The 19075-nt window shown below is 42.5% G+C and overlaps 1 protein-coding gene across 1 annotated transcript in view; it reads left to right on the top strand.

Moving 5' to 3' along the window:
* Positions 1-19075, top strand: part of UNC13B (unc-13 homolog B) — a 216744-nt gene that overhangs the window by 16136 nt on the left and 181533 nt on the right. The window contains exons 2-4 of the mRNA XM_063319831.1: positions 12287-12316; positions 14438-14537; positions 18912-19029. Of these exons, the coding sequence (XP_063175901.1) occupies positions 12287-12316; positions 14438-14537; positions 18912-19029 (248 nt within the window). The remainder of the gene's footprint in view (positions 1-12286; positions 12317-14437; positions 14538-18911; positions 19030-19075) is intronic.

Genomic DNA, 19075 nt, shown 5'->3' with positions numbered 1-19075 from the left:
TGTGTATGGTTTGCGTCTTGGAAGAAATTACTCTGTAAAGAGGTGTATCTTATTTTCAAAATTAAAAAAACCTCAAACAACTAACTAATTTGCCCGTTCATGTAGTTTCTGAATTAGTTCTAAGGTTTCCTGGTGGTGTGGTGGTTTGTGGTTTTTATTTTTTTTTAATGTTTGCTCTTTGGCTTGAGGGGTTTTTTTGTTTGTGTGGGGTTTTTTTGGGTGTTTTTTTGTCTGTGTGTGTGTGGCTTTTTTTGTGTGTGGGTGTTTCGTTTTTTTTTTTTTGTATTGAAGCTTTTCTTATAAACTTGTTGAACTATTAGTTTGTCAGCAAAGTCAGTTTACCAACTCAAGACTGGCTCCTGGCAGACTGAATACATTATCAGTCTGTCTCTTTTCCTGCCTTCTGGTGCAAGGATATGGCTTTCATTATGCATATTTTGTTAGACAGCTGGGGGCCTATATGAGTTGAAGTCTGTTTTGTGTAAAGTTTAAGTAGCATGTGTTTTGTTTCCTTATTCAATTAAGGCATTTCCACTAACTTAAAATAATATATTTCTGAACCTTATAGAACTTGAAAGAAGGATAATTTATGCCACTGAAAATTGGAAGCCTCCTTTATTCTCTGCCCAGTAGTATTTATCTTCTATATCTAAAAGTTCTGAATGATTTGATGGATTTATCATTTTTGTAATCAGAAATGGATTCAGGAGTAAGGATGTTGTCTCTTCTGATCATAAAATGGTTAAAAGTTCAGGAGAAATCTGTAACCTGCAGGGAACTCCTTAAAGCAAAGTGACTAACGCACAATCTAACAGAGTACGTCTTCTGGGAGAGGGTCAAAACCACACTAGCTCACTCCAGTATGTTGCACCCAAGCTGCTTTTTTACTAATAAAATAAAATAAAGGCTGCAACAGAATATTGGAGAGAAGAGGCAGCTTGGATTACTGTTTAGTTCACCTCTTAGTTGGGGAACCAGGTCGCCTGACAGAGTTGTCTGTGTTGCCAGCGTCAGGAGGATTAACCTCTCATAATCTCTGTGATCTGAATAAGAGATTTTGTTCCTGTCCTCACTGCTCAGTTCAAAGCAGCTGCTGAGCAGAAACTTCAGTGACTCGTCAGCAACATATCTGTGTTGGTCATCCAAAAAAGGAAGAAATAAATGTTAGAGAATTTCTCCTAGCTGTGCTTTTTAGCAATTGGTTTTACTGTGTGGATGGTAAGTGTATATAGGTGGAGCTGTTGTATAGAAACAGGGAAGTCGGCCATATCCTCAGCTTCCTTTTTGTTTAAAAGGTGTTCTGTTACACAAATCCATTTCTCCATCACCACACTCTGCTTCCCCACCCGCCTTGGAAAGCAAACAGTGGACAAAAGCATCATCTCTTGGTTTGTAAGCAAAACATAACAAAAATTCTGTGTGTGTTTGTCTTCCCACTTCTCAAGAAAAATGTAGCTGATCCAGACTGATCAGAGGGGGTGCTCACCTGCCTGTCCTAGGTCAGGCCAAAGCTCAGAGGGATTACTCAGTCGACCAAACTATGTGTATCTACCCTTGAGGAATGGCGGTGGTAGTAATAAGGGACTTAACTCTGCTTATAGCCCCACAAAATTTGAAGACAGATTTTCTTTTGTGTATTACAGTTGTGGAGTTTTAGTTTGTGTTTTGTTGTTTTTTTTTTTTAAAGAAAAACAGACTGTATTCGCTGTGTCAAACAGCTAGCAAAGCATCTTGCCTTTCTTTGAGTGGTAGCCCCTTTCTTCTCAATAGAGAGTGATATGATTTGCTTGTGTTGTCTGCCTGCTTTAAAACAGCTGATACCACTGTCAAGTGACAGCAAAGATGTATAGCAAAGAGGCTAAATTGTGAAGGAAGGTCTCTGAAGCATGTATTCCCCCTCACTATTGAAGAAGTACCAAAGTGGAATTCACCTGAAATTGCCTGCTGCCATCCCCTGGTTAAGTTGGGGATGGAGGAGATTTGGTGGTAGAACAGAGCGTATGAAACTCTACTTTCCAAAATGTCACCTCTGGCTCCTAAGACTAGAAGCTGGGAGCATGTAAATATATAGAGTAGGTACTGCTGTATCATCCTGTCATGCTCCTTCCTAGGAATCGTCTAGTTGGATGGATAAGATACCAGGGCTTGTTTTGCAGTCGTTCCTATCGTGATAGGACTTCTTGCCGTGCAAACTCCTACTGAAGATGTGTGAAGAGCCCCTTGGCCTGCAGGGCAGGAGACATCTGGTTTGGGATCCCAGTGTGAGATGTCATTGTTGTCAACGTGTCTCTTAGGGAATTCCAGCATCAAGTTTGAGCAGTGGGACTGTTGGATTTATTCAAACAACTGACGTTTTGGGCACAATAAATTACGAATCTGACTGGCTTTGTCATGGTGCTGGTGAGGGGAGAGGCAGTAACCACAAGGTAAACTTTTAAATACTCTTTTGTGACTTGGTTGCAGTTCTCGATGGAGAAATAGGGCAGGAGAACTGATGATTCAGAGTCTTTCCCTGGTGAATAAAACCATCTGAAGGTAGCTTGAGTGCTCCACTAACTGAGTCTCAGAGCCTAGGCCTTTGGTTTTGAGTAGCAAATGGACGTTGAGGTGAAAGCTGTGAGTGGAGTTAAATTTCAGGTAGATGTTAACATGTCTATGGGAAGGTTATGAAGAAGCAAAGCACAATTATCTAAATAAGCATCTGAGTATGCTGTCTCTTGACTTAGTAGAATTAACTTGTCAGTTTGCATTGAGATCATGATTATTGTCAGAGAAGTTGAAAAGGTGAGTAATGAGGTAAAGGGCTCTCTGGAGAGCAGCACGCAGACTTGGTGTATCTTTGAGGTGCCTTGTATTGCAGCACAGGATGGGGGGCTTTTGCGAGTGGAGCTAATGCTTTCTGTGCAGCCTCAAAGGACGATAATGAGATGAACTGCTAGAGGAGAGATTTTTGTCTGGGCACTGGGAGGCTGTCATTCCAGCAAGTCCCAAAGCGGGCAGAAGATGGCTTATGATTCTCAGCTTGTTCAGGTTACCTGAAGGGTGACTTGAGCTCAATGGGTTGATCTTCTTTGTGTTGGCTGGGAAAGTGTATTGAGACTGCCTGCCTGCCAGCAGAACTGTGGGACCATGCAGGCAGGAGAAACGGGGATAGATAGCCCCATAGCCTGGAAGAGCATCTGCAGTGATGGGAATTCCTGGAAAAGTGTCCTGGTATTGGAAATTCCAGCATGATTTTATTCCACTCCTCTCTGAAAACTACTACCTCCTTCTCTCTCCTGTGCAGCATTTAGCCACACAAGCTCCCTGGAAGTAGAAGCTTCTGCACTTCTTCTATTTCCAAGTATATTTCATGTACAAACTGGAAAATATTTTATGGGCTGTTGGCACTCTGGATTCACTGGCAGTGCTAATCTGTTTCAGGAGGCTGTAAAGTTCAAGGCTTGCATGTTCCTACTTTCTTCACTGCTTCCCAGCATCTGTTTCCAGCGTTTTTGGCTGTATGGTTCATGACTATGCTTTTTTTCCCAGATAGAAGAAACAATATTGTCAAGCTTATTTGAGCTGCTGCTTATCTGAAATCAATTGAATGCTTCCTGCTGCCTTTCAGGAAGCTTTTTCTGGGATCAGCTGTACGTAAACTTCTTGCAGCTTCATTACTGCAAAGCAGAAATTTGACTAAGTGCTAATGCTTAATGTAATAATGATTTGAGCTGTGGTTTACAAAATAGCTTGTCAATGTTTTAAGCTTTTTATTGGTAAGATCTCCCGAGGCTTTTGGGATAAAATGATCTGCATGTTTTAAAATGCTGGAATCTTTTGCAGTGCCTGATGATCATGGTATATTGATTGTATTTTGCCATTGTAGATCCTGTTCTCTGCTAGCTTTTTAGTAAAATCACTGTATCCACTTAAAGCTCAAAGATGAGGGGAGTTCTGGGTTTTGGGATCTACTGTTTTGTGAGTTGAGTCTTCTCCCTCCCTTCCTCTCTGCAAAACTATCCTGTCCTAGTTGCTCTAGTTCAAATTTTGTTTTCAAACTAAAAGATAACAGCAAGACCTTGCTGTCTGATACTATTTTCTACAGAAATGCTGGTGTAAGGATGCTGGAAGAGCAATCTAATGTCTGCTCTAATTTCAGGGCAGGAACCAGTTGCAGACCTCTAGTTTTCCTCCTGCGTTTTGTTCCCTGTTACGGTGGCTTTCTACAAGTTGTGTACATAGTTTCAGTTCCATTTTTCCTGTCCTATATTCTCCTAGTAAGACACTTTGTTTTCAGTTAGTAGTTTTTTGAGATACGGGTTTGATTTTTTTCTGTCCAAAACTCTATTCACAGCTGGAGTACCCATGGTGTATCTTTTGCAACACCGTTTATAATTTTTTTTTTTAATTTCTGTAACATTTTTTCACCTGTTTTTTTTCACCTGTTAATTTCTGTTGCTGAAATAGTTCAAGGAATATTTCAGGTAGGTGAGTTCTTGAGCTAAGCAACAAACAAGAATGCATATGAAACTCTTCATTTCAGGAGGCTGAAAATCTGTGTGATGTTAAGTCAGTGTGTCAAATCAAATCTGGTAACAGATTAACCTGTAAACGAGACCCAGATGTCTCTAACTGTCTGAATCTATTTTGTCATTGAAAGTGTTTAGAAGCCTACTTACATTAACTGCCTACTACATTAAACCATCATAGGAAGTAAATTGAATTGTCACTCCTTCTGTTGTATGAAATACCTTTTAGAGTAGTAGGGTCTTTTAAGAGAAGGCTTCTTTTGCTGATGAGAACTGAGTTTTACTTAAAAAAAAAAAAAAAGCACAATTAAACCCCTTTACCAAAGGATCTACAAAGTTGGTCCTTCTGCTCCAATGAGAATGTGGTTTTGATTTGAGTGTTTGTAACTGCCAGAAAGGGTTTCCTACCAAGTTTTTTAATTTGTTCTGTTTAAGTTATCCAGTAACTTTGGTAAGGATGGAAGAAGTGGAGCACTATGAAGCTCTGTTGCAAACTGAGCTGTGCTGTATACACTTACCAAGTTTTATGCAAAAGCTGAGCTGAAAAGTGACAGTATCTGCAGGAGGCATGAAATTACCCAGTTCACTGAAGTGATCAGACTGGATGATTCAGCAAAATAGTCAGGTGTATGTTTCATTTGATAATTGGTTCAGCACAGTATACTAATTATGGATTTGCTCAATTTTGTGTAGATTGGCCATCATGTTGTCCTGCTAGTTCTCCCAAGTTCATGAAACAGTGGGGAATACTTGGATATCTTGCCACTGTGCAATGTCACTCTGATGCCCATGGGCTATGGCAGTAATAGAGATTTAGACAAGACAGTGATATATAGCTTTTGTATATGAAAGTTAGGCCCTTCCTGGGTAGATTTCAGTACTTTATTCACCAATGTTAGGCCCATAAAAGTGGTGGGACACTGAGCCTGAGGCTGTGAAAATTCTGGCAAGAACCAGATGTTCATGTGAAGCTTGGTAAGCAGAGCCAAGCAGCAGCTGCAGCGTCTCATCGGGACTGGAAATGTCTGTCAGCCCCAAGATAGGGGTGTCTGGGTTGTGGAAGGAAACAACGAGGGTGCTGTCTACCTGTGGGTTGTGATACTTGTGTATGTGTGTGTAAGCCCTGGATCTTTACTGACCAGAGAATTTACAGATGACCAGGGGAGCACCTGGTGAGGTTTGGCAATGTGGAGGGTTATTGCGATGAATACTTTAAGTAGCGCTTTCCTGGATTTCCTGTAGGAAATAGTCCTGAAGTTAAATGTGGTTAGTATTGAATATGTGTCCTCTTAGCACAGGAATCTGGAAAACCCTTCCAAGCAGTCACATGTGTCCCAGCTGTTATCAGTCACTGTCCAGTGGGCAGAAAGGATGGAGCGACTGGTAGAAAGCTGTTTGTTGGAAACTGTGTTGTAAATCAAATAAACTTAGTAGCTTTATATGTCTTTGTTCAGGTTAATGAATTTGCAGATCTTCTGAGCAGGAAGATGCTAATTCATGTGAATTAGAAGGCATACTGATTTATTCTTAAGACATCTGGCAAAATGGAAATCCCTTGGGTAGGTCAATTTGTTACCACAGGCAACAGACTAGAATCTCTTTTTTTTTTATTTTTCTTTTTTTTTTTTCTGCCCTCCTTCCTGAGAAGAATCCAAGAGTGATATAGGCACTTTTGAAATGTGGTTGGTTGCTGAAGGGAGCATACCTTGTTTGACATGGTTCCGAAGGCTTAGAGAAAGGTGAGTCAAGTTGTCCTGTGGGCATTTAGAGTGGTTAAATTGAAGAAAGCTCTTTGCTATGTGAATGGGAACTGCAATGTAAAAGTGGTGGGTTTTTTTACTTCATTTTGACAAACTATTAAAAATTAATGAACTCTTATTGTGTCCATCCATTTATCTGACTACTTATTAAAGCAGATCGATCTCCCGCTTCAGCTGAGGTAAATTTCGTGGTACCGATGGCTTGTTGTTGAGACTATCTGGATTCCTCCACAGTTGTCTTAGTCAAACAGATGGTATATTTCTGAAAGGCTATTTCAGGTTCTAAGTCAGGAAAATTCTGCCCTTAGATGCAACCTTAGTTCTTCGGGTACTGATGGAAATCTGTGCTATGTTTCCGCTCTCTGCCAGTTAGCGAGCAAAGTGGCATTTCGCAGTGGCTCTTCTTCCTTCTGGCAGCAGAACAGTTCTCTGGTCAGCCCAGCCCTCCATTCACATCAAGCAATAACAAAATGTTATCCTCTGTTTGCTGTGAATGCAGTCTCAGCTTTGATGTCTGTTGGTACATGAAGGTACCCACTGTGTTTCTGTCATGTCATCCTTAAAGGGAACATGCTGGGGCATAAAGTGCTCTCTTCCCTGCTCAAGTGGAACAGTGTTTATATGTAAACCAGTGTTTAGTTTTCCCTGTCAGAAAACGAAATATAAAGTAATAAATGCGACTTAAGTGTCTTGTTTCTCAGTGGCCCCTGGGGCTGAAGGAATGTCTCAGCTGCAAAATCCACACCAGCTCAGAAGGGCTCTGCTGCGAGGAGATGAAACCCAGGTGGACCCTGCTCTGGGCTCTCTGCAGTTACAGCTGAGGCTGTCGAAGTGCTGCTGAGTGCCGGCGTGTCCCTGGGGCCTCCTGTGTAATTATCCTTCCTCTGAGCTAGTTAAGGAAAATCTCTTCCTTCTGAACATAATTTAGCTCTGAATGCATGAGAATGCAGCGGAGCCTTTCTTTTTAGACCTGTCTCAAGCTGGGAATACCAAGGTGACTGTGACATGTTAAATCCTCATAACAGGCTTGGAAAACCATTAAACTACTGTTTTATCTGTCTCTTTCTTTCTTAGAGTTCTGAAGGGAAGAGTTTCATGACACAGTCAGCACTGCTGTTCTGCTGTGACATGTGCCATTGCTTTTAATAGCATACCTTTGATGCTGCTGGACTTTTATAGGGATCATATGAAACAAAACAGTGAAGGAGTTAAAATCAGGGGTGAGGTCACATCATGGCTTCTGCTTCCTTCAGCCTGGAGCACATTTTGATTTCAGGCAGTGGGAGAGAGAAGGGTTTCTCGCCCTCAGGTGGGACATGACGATATGCAGGGGTTGTGCATGTAAAACGTTTTGTTTTCCAGGGGAGGGAAAGGTACCTGTGTGTCAGGGTGGGATCCCCAGCGACAGAACAGTCCTCGTTCGATGCTCTAGTCTTGTGCCACTTTCCAGACTCTCATGGATTTTATAACAAGCTTTCAGGAAGTGAGTAGGAGGTGCTGAATTTCCAGCTCTGCAGTGAGGGCCTGTACTATAACTGTTGGTGCAGGGTTCAGACATTAAAATTGTTACCAAAGCCTCAGTTACAGAAAATATAACAGACCTTAAGGTCTAGAGCACTGCCTAGCCAGTGCTTCACTCCCAGAAGGGATTCCCTCTCTTCTGTGTACGTGCTTCAGGGTGCATAGGCTGTGAATTTGGTGTGTTGACTTAGTCTTGGGTAGTATGAGCATTTTGCTGTGGTCTCTTATTTCTGTTGCTTAAGCAACCTTTGCACCTAGTGCTGTGTATCACTGTGCAATGAAGACTGAGCACCTGGCAGAGGTGAGAAAAGCACAGAGTGAAATGGAAATATGTATTGATTCTGCTGTTCATCTGGGGGTAGTTACTGTAGAAGTTAGAGCACTCTTGAAAACACATTAACATTGCGTTCATGTTTCACAGGGAAGAGGAAGCTATTTGTCAAATTGCTGATCATGAAAATGCATTTTGAATGTTCTGCTTTCAGTGTTGCATTTCTTTTTAAGAGCACTAATTAAACTGCATCCTTTTGTTCTAATTTCTCCCACGGCCCTTCCATGCCACTTTATTGGCCTCTGTGTAAGGATGTAAATTTTGTTGTATTGTGGCGAGTGACCAGCTCGTCAGCCATGTGCTGGATTTAGTTAGGATGTAATCTTTTGGCCATCTGCTCAGGCACTCCCTGTGTCTGCATCCCTCTGATTTGCAAGCAAATATTAAAGTTGTGCTCGAATCTACAGATGCTTAGAACGCACAGGTTCCCTTTGACTGAGTGCACGCACATTCCTGCTTAGGTTTGAGCAATGTGTCATCTGAACCTTGCAGTAATTAGGCATGCTCGACTTCAATTCTCTGGCTGGTGTATGGGGCACCTAGTCAGGAAAAAAACCAACTCCTTCAGACTGATTGAAAAATAAGTGGATAGGAAGAATTTCTCTGTAGAACTGAGTTTAAGAATACTCTGATATAAATTCTATGGTTGTTTTTCCAGCTTCCCAGAATGATTCTGGACCTTTTTTGCAATCTCTGACTTGTATTTTCTGTTCCTAGTCTTTAGGATTCTGTCTGACTCTCCAGCCTTTGGTAACTGACAGCTGTAGAACATCTGGAATCCTGTTGTGGCTTTTTTTTTTTAAGTTGCAGGCAAGACATCAACCTAGCTTTTTTTTTTTCTTTTCTCTTTATTTAGAGTAACACCAAAAGGTGAGAGATTCCCAGAGAAAAATCTCTGGATGTATTGAATGTTTACACCAATTTTCACTGCTTTTCTATCTGTCTGTCTAATTTGCACCCGTTTATTTCAGTGCAGCCTGTTTGCTTTCTAATAGCTCCTGAAACTAAGGTGCAATAGCTGTGTCTCTGTTATGCCCAAGTCTCTTTTAGATTTAATGAATCTTTAGATTTAATGAATCTTTGTGTGCACAGTGAGAGCAGGTACATCTCTCTGCATCTGTATCATGCAGTGCTCGCACATGGCCATGCAAAGCTCTAGATCCTGCTTCCCTTTGTAGTTTTCTGTCATTTTAATTCCTCCCTGCTGTCCTTTCCGTACAGTGTTGCAGCAGGATTACAGTTCAGCATACTCCAATGTTTGCCTCTGAATGGCTGGACTTTCTGTGCTGCCCACTTTGCTGAGAGAAGCCATTTGAAACTGAATAGAAGTTAAGATTTCTAGATAGCTTAAAAATGCGGCTTTCCTAGAGCCCCGAAGAGCCTGTGGGATAAATGGAAGTGAGTCAGGAAATCCCTGTTCTGGACCTTTGACTTGCTTTGTTCTCATGTTTTTACTTTGTGTCAATGCAGAAGCAACTGTATCTGCAAAACTTGGTGTTGCTGAGGGCTTTGTGATACAGACTTTTATTTTGTACTTTCATTTTGTGGTTCAGACTTTATTTTATAAAATGTACTGTTTCATACGGCTTGATTTCAGTCTGCTGTCCTCCTGTCCCTGGAATAGCAATGAGTTTTCAGCCTTCGTTGCAACAGTGTGAGTAATTAACTGTTAATGCATCAGGCTTCTTCAAGACTTGGTTACTCTTTTGTGTCTTTTCTTGAGCACTTGGTATATAGGAACTCTAACCAGACAGAAATAGCAGGCGTGGGTACAAAAGTTTCCCCAGGAAAGCTAGCCTAATTGTGCCTTTCCAAAGCTGTGGTCCTTCAGAAGTGACATGGTGTGTGCTGTTCTGTGCCTTGCAGCCAACCTATGAATTCTTTGAGCTGATGAACTGGCTGGGTCTTGGCAATGTCTAACAGGTCTTTCCAGCTCTGAACTCAGCAACGCTCACCCAGTTGTATGCGGAACCCTGTGGTCTCACAGCCAGTCCTGATCCTGAGATGTTGTGGGAGCTGTACCTTTGCAATGATTTTTACATACCCCCTAGGAAGTGCTTTCCAGTGAGCTAAAAAAATAAAGCTGTGTCCAAGTCACTTGTCGTGGGAACTTTTTGGACATGCTGTGTAAACATTACATGTGGGTTGTCTGGGGACATGGTGTTCATTCCTGGTAGATACTAAAGATACAAGACTCCATTTTTGTTATGTGGGTCCGTAGCAGGCTTGGGATCTTCACTTAGTCTCGCTGCTGCCCCAGAATATCGCTGTTGTTGCGAGCCCTGGGACAGCTCTTGCTGAAGCCCGACATGGACACTCTTCGGTGGGCAAGGGCAGTGCAGGGTTTGCTGCCTTTCATCAAATGAACCTCTTAATATTTATAGTTTGAGGCCACTGTGTACAGACAGCATCTGTCTCTTAGTTTGCATATCACTTGCTGCAGAGGCAGTGTCTCGTCTCCGTGTCTAGGAGCCCACTCTGGCTGCATTTTGACAAATAATACCAAATTTCCTCACTGGGATTGTCTATGCTTCCCTGCCAACAGCAGTGGAGCTTGTTACAAACAGGGAGAGAGACCAGCTGAAGCTTACTGTGCCTCCCCTGCCCTCTTTCTCCTTTTTTCCTTCCCTTGAGCACGTGCACTTGTTTCTTTGTCTCCTGCTTCTTGCAAAGGAGGGGAGAGGGGAGGATCAGAGACAAGCTGGTAGCTGCCCACTCCAGGGCAGTATTTCATTAAATGCCTGCTTTTGTGTGGTGTCCAAAAGCACCTAGAAAGTGGGTAGACTGCCCTGCCCATTTCTCAAGTGGTTAAACAGACTAATTGGTTTGGAGATTAAAAAAGAATCTGCGTCTTCAGTCAGCAGGAACAGTGGCCCCCACCATTGTATGTTTTGCTTGCACCGTTAGGTTTAGCATCGGGAATGCTTCAGGCCCTGAGCCTGGGAGAAGATGAACCTGTTTATTTTGGACACAAAGGCTCGTGGGGCTTAGCAGTCTTGGTAAAAGCTACAGGTCTTCTAACTTCTGTTTGAGATGCCTCTGGCTCATACCATACCCAGTGCAGCATTTCCTTCATGCAAACACCTACCTAGACTGTAAATACTTGCAAAGGAGAATTTCTCAAATAGCAAGGGTGTTCTCCAGCATCACACACCGTTGCAGCTGTGTGTATGTAACTGTGTAAGGGCCATTGTTTTATTTTATTTTTATTCTCTAATGTTCCTTTCTAGAATATTTATCTTGGAAGTAAGACTCTGTGAGTCTTTAATAACCGTTGGATGCTCAGTTTTCTGGGGGAAACTTCACTACACCTGTTCTTATATCTTTTTGCTCTCTGGTATATATTGCTTCTTCGCTTGTTAAATGTATTTTCATCTTAGTGTTAGTTTTCCAGTGGGAAAACTAGCTGGAGCCTAGAGATGTCTTCTCTTAGTGCTTATACTTAGCAATACCAGTGAGGATATGAGCTTGCAAAAGAGAAATGTAAACAAAATCTCCCCTAGGTAGGCATGGACCTTCTCCATCCAGTGAGATAAGAGCCAGTGCTGTTTTATATTTTAACCATTTTTCTTGATAAATACTGTCCTGGAATTAAATTAACAGGTGAGACCTCAAAAAAATGACATCTGTGTTTAGACTGCTGGTTGTTTGGCGTAGCAGGTTAATTTGATTTACAGATGTCATACTATAGAGCTGCTATTCAGGCTTGATTATTTTCAAGTTGTGGCTGAAAGTCTCTTTTTCACTGCTGAGGAGAGATTCTTTGTTTTTGAAGAAATGTTTATTTCTTCCACGTCCAAGTGTCTAACTTTGTAAATGAGGTAGTATGAAATGACATCTTGCCAAGCAGCAGTTAACATCTGCTTGCAAAGGACTGGTTTTGAAATGGCTTTGCATTAGCCATATCACATTTTTTTCTAAACATGAATCCTATGATAATTTTTTAAATGCATCTATTTAGAGAGGTGAGATGGGGTGCATGAGAGGTTTTGCCTCCAGATTTGTTAACCTGTTAAAATGAGTGTGAATTTCCAGCTACCAGTCCTCTACTGGGGATGCTGTACAATTAATGTGATGCCCTGTGATGCTCTGATTCAAATGAAGCTGTAGCAGGACAAAATTACTAACAGCTTTTTTTTTCTTTTCCTTTTTTCTCTTTACAGTAAAAAAAGCTAAACTCCAAGGACCACCAGGTAAGCCATGCTCTGCTGCTTGTTCACAGTAATGGTGACACCTGCTCTCTCACTCCTGCTCATGCTGCTCCTTCCCGTTTTCATCTGCCTCCTCTCTGCTCCTCCCATCTTTTCCTTAGGAGTGACAAAGGCTACTCTGAGAATCCAGGCAGCCTGAGTTAGTAGAAAGCTTGAGGCTCTGACCTGGTGTCACAATGCTAAGAATCCTCTACCTGCTCACCTGACCTGAACAGGTAACGGGTGAGGAAAGATACTCTTTTACTATTGCCAATTCCCACCTCACTCTGCCTTTTCCTCTCATCCTTCCTCTGTCCCTGATGAAAACAGGATCTGAAAATGTTCACTAAGCAGAACTAGCACATGCCTGTGTGGATTCAGTGCCGCCTTGATCCTGATCAGAGTTGCTGGATGGTACCACAGAAGTGATTCATTCTCTTATGTGGCAGTCCATAATGGCTGTGCTTGGGATTGCAATCCCATCCACCAGATTTTGTGTCTGCATGATAAAATAAAAACAAACAGCTGGTGACACCCAGAATTTATAGTCTAGGGAAGTATTTAATTGTGGTTCAGTAGCTAGCAAGGAATCCCCTAGCAGGCAAATATATTTATTAAATGAAATTTGGTGTGCCATTTACAAAAGAATACGCAGTTTTCTTCTGAAATAACATCTATTCAGGTGTTTAGATCTGAAGCAATTGCATAGCTGTATTCATGACTTATTTGTTCAGCTTTATTCTCTTGATATAGCCATCCTCAGGTTATAGCAGAAAGCTTCCGAGGTCTCCTTTTCCGTGCTCCATGTCAGGTCAAGATATGTGTGTGCACCAGCCTTGAATTTCCAGAAAAGGAGAGCTGTGTGTCCAGGCTGGAAGGGAGATAGTGTGTACTTTATCCTTTCTCTAGTTAAGAAGCCTGCTCATGGCTGCAAAATATTTGTCCTGTAGTCTATGTTTAGCTCAACTGAAGCGTATGGTTCTGCTGACAGGCCTGGTGTCCCAGGAGGATGCAAGTAATGTATCTAGATATAAGGGAGTCTGACTTTCAGTGACTCCAATTTCTTCCTCAGCTTCTGGATCACTTAGTTTCCCTTTCTGCTAGGATATCTGAAGCTACATGCTGGGACATGCTATAATAGCCCACAGCAATCATGCATACAAATTTTGGCAGTATTAAAATGGACTGTGATCTAGCTTATGCTGCAAATAGATGCAGCAGAACACTGAAGTATTAAAATGTGTATGCTTCTTTATAGCTACCTAGCATATGTCTTGTTCCAGCCTTGATGAAACTGAATAGATTGGTCTGAGGTGGTAACTCCCCTTAAAAGCGAGTGTGTTCATTCTTAGATGCTGATATTCAAACTTTATATGTTTCTGTGCTTGGCTGCTTTTGATTTTGTTGGCAAAGAGACAGCAGCAACTAGGAACAATGTTGTTTCAGGCCTCTTCTTCAAATTTAAAATAAAAAGCAAAACATCTAAACAAAGCCTGTTTTGTTAAAATGTGAGTGTAATGTGGTTCTTGTAGGTCAGCTGGTTTAAGCAGTACAGATCAGTTTTAGCACATTTAGCATAAATCACTGTATTTTTCTTCTGCCCTTGTTGGATCTGTAAAGTTCATTGTGGATTCATGGGTGGGAAAACCAGGTTGGAACTAGGAGAGCAGCTGGGTCAGAAAAAAAGAGGTGATATGATCTGCCCAGCTGCCCCTCGCTTGTATGTTTTGCAAGTTTGTTTTTTGCTCTGCATGATAGGCCCTTCAGACTGTGTATTACTCCTCTTGTCTGCATTTCAGTGACAGTGTCCTACACAAAAATTGTTTGTATTCTTCAGGATTTTACACACTTTCTTTTCCCTGACTTACTGCAAGTGCTTAGTTGCCTGTTGTTCTTTTTTGTTTTGTTTGTGCATGAATTTCTAAAAAACCGTGATTGAAAATTTGGTGGCAGGTGAAAAATGTCTTGAACATTTGGCTCCTTAAGAGATGATGTCTTCCCATATGGGCTTTTTGTTTTGGATCCCTCTGGGATCCAATGTATGGACTGAAAACCTTGAAATCTTGCGTTTATGTGATGAACTGTTATACTGAAGGAGACAACTTTTTGCCTTTCATTCCCCAGATAAATTCAATACATATGTGACCTTGAAAGTGCAAAATGTGAAGAGCACGACAGTAGCTGTGCGTGGTGACCAACCTTGCTGGGAACAGGATTTCATGTTGTAAGTACGGCGTTGCACAGTGACAAGGTGCTTGCGGATGAATCCTTCCACAGCACTGATGTTTATATGGAGCTGTGATTATGTTGTGTACATTGGAGTATTTCAATAGGTAAAATGCACAAGCCTGATGACAACCTAAATAATTTGATTTTCTGTTGTACGCACTGACCTGTGCTGAACAAGATGTGTGTTGGAAGATTGTCTTTGCCAGTGCCACAGACTGGCTGGAGTAGTCTGTGTCCTTTGATAGTACCAGGTTGTCTGGATTCCTGTTCTTAGACCTGTGCGTCAGGGCACATGGCTGCTCCCACAGGGACAGGGAGCCAGACTCAGAGCGTGGTAGGATGGCTGGTAGGGCAGGGTACTCGCCAGCCAGGGCCCAGTCCCACAGTATCTGAGCAGTGGGATACGATGCAAGTGAGGCAAGCTGAAGTAACAGGTCATCAGACAAGTTCGCCGTAATGATGCGTGTCTGAGGTCAAGCTGGGAGGGCAAGTTATCAAGTCATGCTCAGGGCTGCAACTGGTAATAATAACCAGGGCCAGATATAGTCCAGCAATTGCCAGTCAGGTCTGTAGTGATGAGGCAAGTCTGGGGGTGAGCTGGGAAGTCAGTCTCTGGGGTGGGTCTGGATTGATGGGGTCCATGGCCAGGCACGGGCACAGCTGTGGCTAAGCTGGAGACAAGCACGCCTACAGCATAGCTGAGGCAAGGAATGAAGGCCCATATCTGAGCTTAAATGGAGCTCCTGGTCCTTAGGAAGAGGGTGTGGGTGGAGGCCACTGGAGGGGCTGGTCAGGGCAATTAAGGATTGTTGTTAGTGCACTCAGGGCCTTGACAGGGTATCTTGGTTACCTCAGTGTGAGAGCTGCTCTTGTGTGTTGATGTTTTCTGCTATTGGCCTCGTGCCTGTGAATGTGTTTTCCAGCTCCCCTGCTGCAGCTTGAGGGGCTGCCAGTCCCTGCCACAAGCAGCAGAACCCGTTCCAGCTCTCCCAGGGTTTCTGGTACAGTTGGCACTTCTGATTTGCTCTGGTCCTCATAGTCCTGACATATAGCCGAGGATTTCCCAGTAGCTTTTAGAATAGTGCTTTTTTTGCTCGTGGATGAATGACTCATTGATGTATTGCATTTGCTTCTGTTTCTATAGCTTTGTAAAACAAAGTGAACTAAATTTACTAAATCCTGGACTCCCAGGTCCTTTTCTCTGAACTTGTCATGGATGATGCTATTGCAGGGGGAATGAAGTTGTGTTCATCTTGTGGAGTCAAAGCTAGTGCTACTGTTTTGAATGAGTCTGTGGTATTTATGTAGTATCCAAAGCAAGAAACCACCTGCATAGGACTTTGTGAGTATGGCTCCCAATCCAGCAGTAGTTGGTTCTCCTTTGATGAAAAGTGGGAAGCTTCTGCCTCTGGTTGAGCAGTTCACCTGGGTTGGTACACTGTTGCCATCATACCTGTGCTCCCATCTTCCTTGTTTGGTGTCACTCTGCTTTTGGAGCACCACGTGAGGTGTGCGCTTCTGCACGGAGAGTCTGGAGCCTATCCTTTGGCATCTGATGAAACATGTGTGCTCCTGAACACCACCAGCTTTTTAGCTCTGCAGTTCCTGGTCAGACAGAGGCTGTGGCTATCACTGACATAAATCATGCAGGACTGGGACAATGTTGGGGCAGGGAATTGTCCCTGTATGCCCACACCCAAACTACTAACTCATTCTTCCTGTGATTTGTGCTTGTCCTGTGGACAGGAACTAGCTTTAGACATGGCCAGCCACAGAGGAGGCTGCTCACCAGTGATTTAAGAATGGCACTTAAGATGCTCCTCCTCCTTCCCCTCAAACAGCTCCTGGAACTGCTCACCAATATCGGCTGGGAGCTTAGCTAGCATGCTGTAAGGTCACTGTGCCGCTCCGTAATTAGTTGCTAGGGGATATGAAAGCAGAATATTAGCTGAACTACCTAGCCCTTATCGTCCCTGCTTTCGCCAGGCAACAGCACAGTTGTTCTGATGTTTCTTTATAACAAAAATATTACATGTGGCAGGGAACGTGTTTTGCATGATCCTGTGTACATTAAGTTGTCCCAGGAGAAATGACACTGATATTCCAATGCTACTATTCATTGGTTTGCTCTTTTTCTTTCTGGAGTTGGAAAAGGCTTTTAAACACAGTAGTTTTTCCCTGAGGAAGGATGCTTTTACTGTCTGTGTTTGTGTTATGTTTTTCAAGGGGCGTAGTAGAAGAATAGACTCCAATCAAGAAAATCCTTTCCATCTGTGTTAGTTGGTTTTGCTTCCAAACTCCTTGTGAGACATAACACTTCAGAATTTGGGGCTCTGGGGTTGTTTGAGATTTACTTATTTACCAGACCAGTAAAGCACTTTAATGTATTCTTTGGGGACATTGTCTAATTTTGAAGCAGCTTTAAAAGGACTGCATATTTGCAGCAAGCACCTCTTGAGTGAAGGTGCAAACTGATGTTTAGAACATGATGATTAAATCGGTGTTGAAGTTGTTAGAAATGTCTTTCATTTAAATTCTATGTGCATGTGGAAAGGGAGGGATGCCAAATTCCAATCTCAGCTCTTTTGTTCTTTGAAGCTATTCTGCATCTAACCAGAAGGTGGAGAAGGGGAGACACAAAGCCAATCAAAGCCACTGTACTGAAAATTTTTTTTTTTATTCTTATCTGATGATGTGTCCTGTGGAGTTCTGTACAGAAGCCCATTGTGTGTATGATGATCAGTGTCTTCCTCTGTCAGTGTATGTTGAAGCGAAGAACATGGTTTTACAGTGTGACTGAATTCTAGTATTTCTTCCTTCCCTTTCTGGTCTCACACTAGTGTGGCCAGCAGAAAATCAGTTGTTTCTGTTGTTATTGCAAATCTGCGCAATCAGACAAATATCATCTTTCAAGAGGCAAGCAGTGGGAGGGCAGAGCAGTGATAGTGCAGGTGGCTAGTTGTTATTTGTCCATATTGAGTAGCCATACCCAAACAGAGGGAGCTGGAGACTCAATTTCAAGATGCTATCAATAAACTCATAATAAACCTGTGTAATAGCTTGATCTTGAACTATGTAGACTGAATCACCCAAGTACTGGACACTCCTGACTTTTAAACAGCAGCGCTTGGTTTAAAATAGATATTAATGTGCTTTGCTGTAGCTGTAGCGTTTGTCTTGAACCTTGTAGATACAATATTCTCTTTTAAAGTTGTAAGAAGGCTCAAGTAGATGCTGGGATTTGCAGCAGGTTTTTTTTTCTTTGTTTGTTTTTGTTTGTTTCATTGTTGTTGTTTTTGGCCATATAGAAATTGGAGACTAACATGCTTTTAAATTCCCTTGATAAACGTAATGTGGATACATTTGGACACAAGGACAGGAGGCAGAAGCAGTGTGTGTCCAAGATACCTACTTTCAGGGATTAGTGGTTGTACTGAAAGAAAATCCCAAGCACAAAGAAGTAGGAGCAATGGCCTTCTTCATGGTAAGACAGTTGTGTATCAACAGACGGTTCAGGATTCTTCTCTACTCCATTGTTTTTGCCAGCATTCAGGCTGTGCATGTGTTATGCTTTTCTTAAGTAAGCATGTTATAAACCGGCATGGAAGAGAGAGGCACAAATGCTATGAAGCATTGAGAAGAAGCAAATTTGAGATGCATTCTTTCCTTACCAAGAGGGAAGATGTTCATGAAAACCTTCGAATAAGTATTTCTAAGAACTTAGCACTCGGTGGTCCTATGGCTGTTATTGCCGCTTGCTGCCAGAGACTTGCATGGCTCAAAGCCTTGCAGCGTCATGTAGAGGAAGAAGTTACTGCTGGAGCAGAAGTGGTACAGCGCAGCCCTGAGCATTAGGTAGTGCTGCTGATGCAGCTATGCTGGGCTTGGAACTGTTATTTGTGGCATGTGGCAGCTCCACTCAGATGAGCATTGTCAAGTTTGGACCTGCTGGAGTACACTTCTGTTGCTGTGCTGCCAAGGGAAAGGAGACACCCGGTGTGTTGGAAATGGGGTGCCTGATGGCAAAGAACAGCTCACCTCTAGGTTTTGGGCCCAGTTATATTTCCTCCTCCTGTGTACATAGCTGCAGAGACAAGTTCCCAACTGGCAATCCATGCATGACATAATTCAGGGTTTTCGTTTGCAATCTTTGTGTAATTAGTATTAAATTGTGAGAAATCGGTCATTAGAAACTAGCGTTCCTTGTGAGTATGAGCCACCTCAACCACACGCTTACAGAAACTCTGTAGCTTGACACAGCTGTGTGGAAAGAGTTCACTGGTATAATCATGGTGGTGATGCAGAACCTAAAGCAGAATTAGATTGTATTCTTCTTTCTCACCTGTGCTTCCTTTTTCTTTTCTTGCAGTGAGATCAGTCGGCTGGACCTGGGCCTAATTGTTGAAGTATGGAACAAAGGACTGATCTGGGACACCCTGGTTGGGACCGTGTGGATTGCTCTGAAGGCCATTCACCAATCTGATGAGGTTAAGCTGACACAGAGCTTTATTTTGACAGCTCCAATGTTGGTAG

The sequence above is a fragment of the Chroicocephalus ridibundus genome, chromosome Z (assembly GCF_963924245.1).
Source record: "Chroicocephalus ridibundus chromosome Z, bChrRid1.1, whole genome shotgun sequence".
Taxonomy (NCBI): Eukaryota; Metazoa; Chordata; class Aves; order Charadriiformes; family Laridae; genus Chroicocephalus; species Chroicocephalus ridibundus.
The sequence above is the reverse complement of the archived record's forward strand: the minus strand, read 5'-3'. Positions and strand labels throughout refer to the sequence as shown.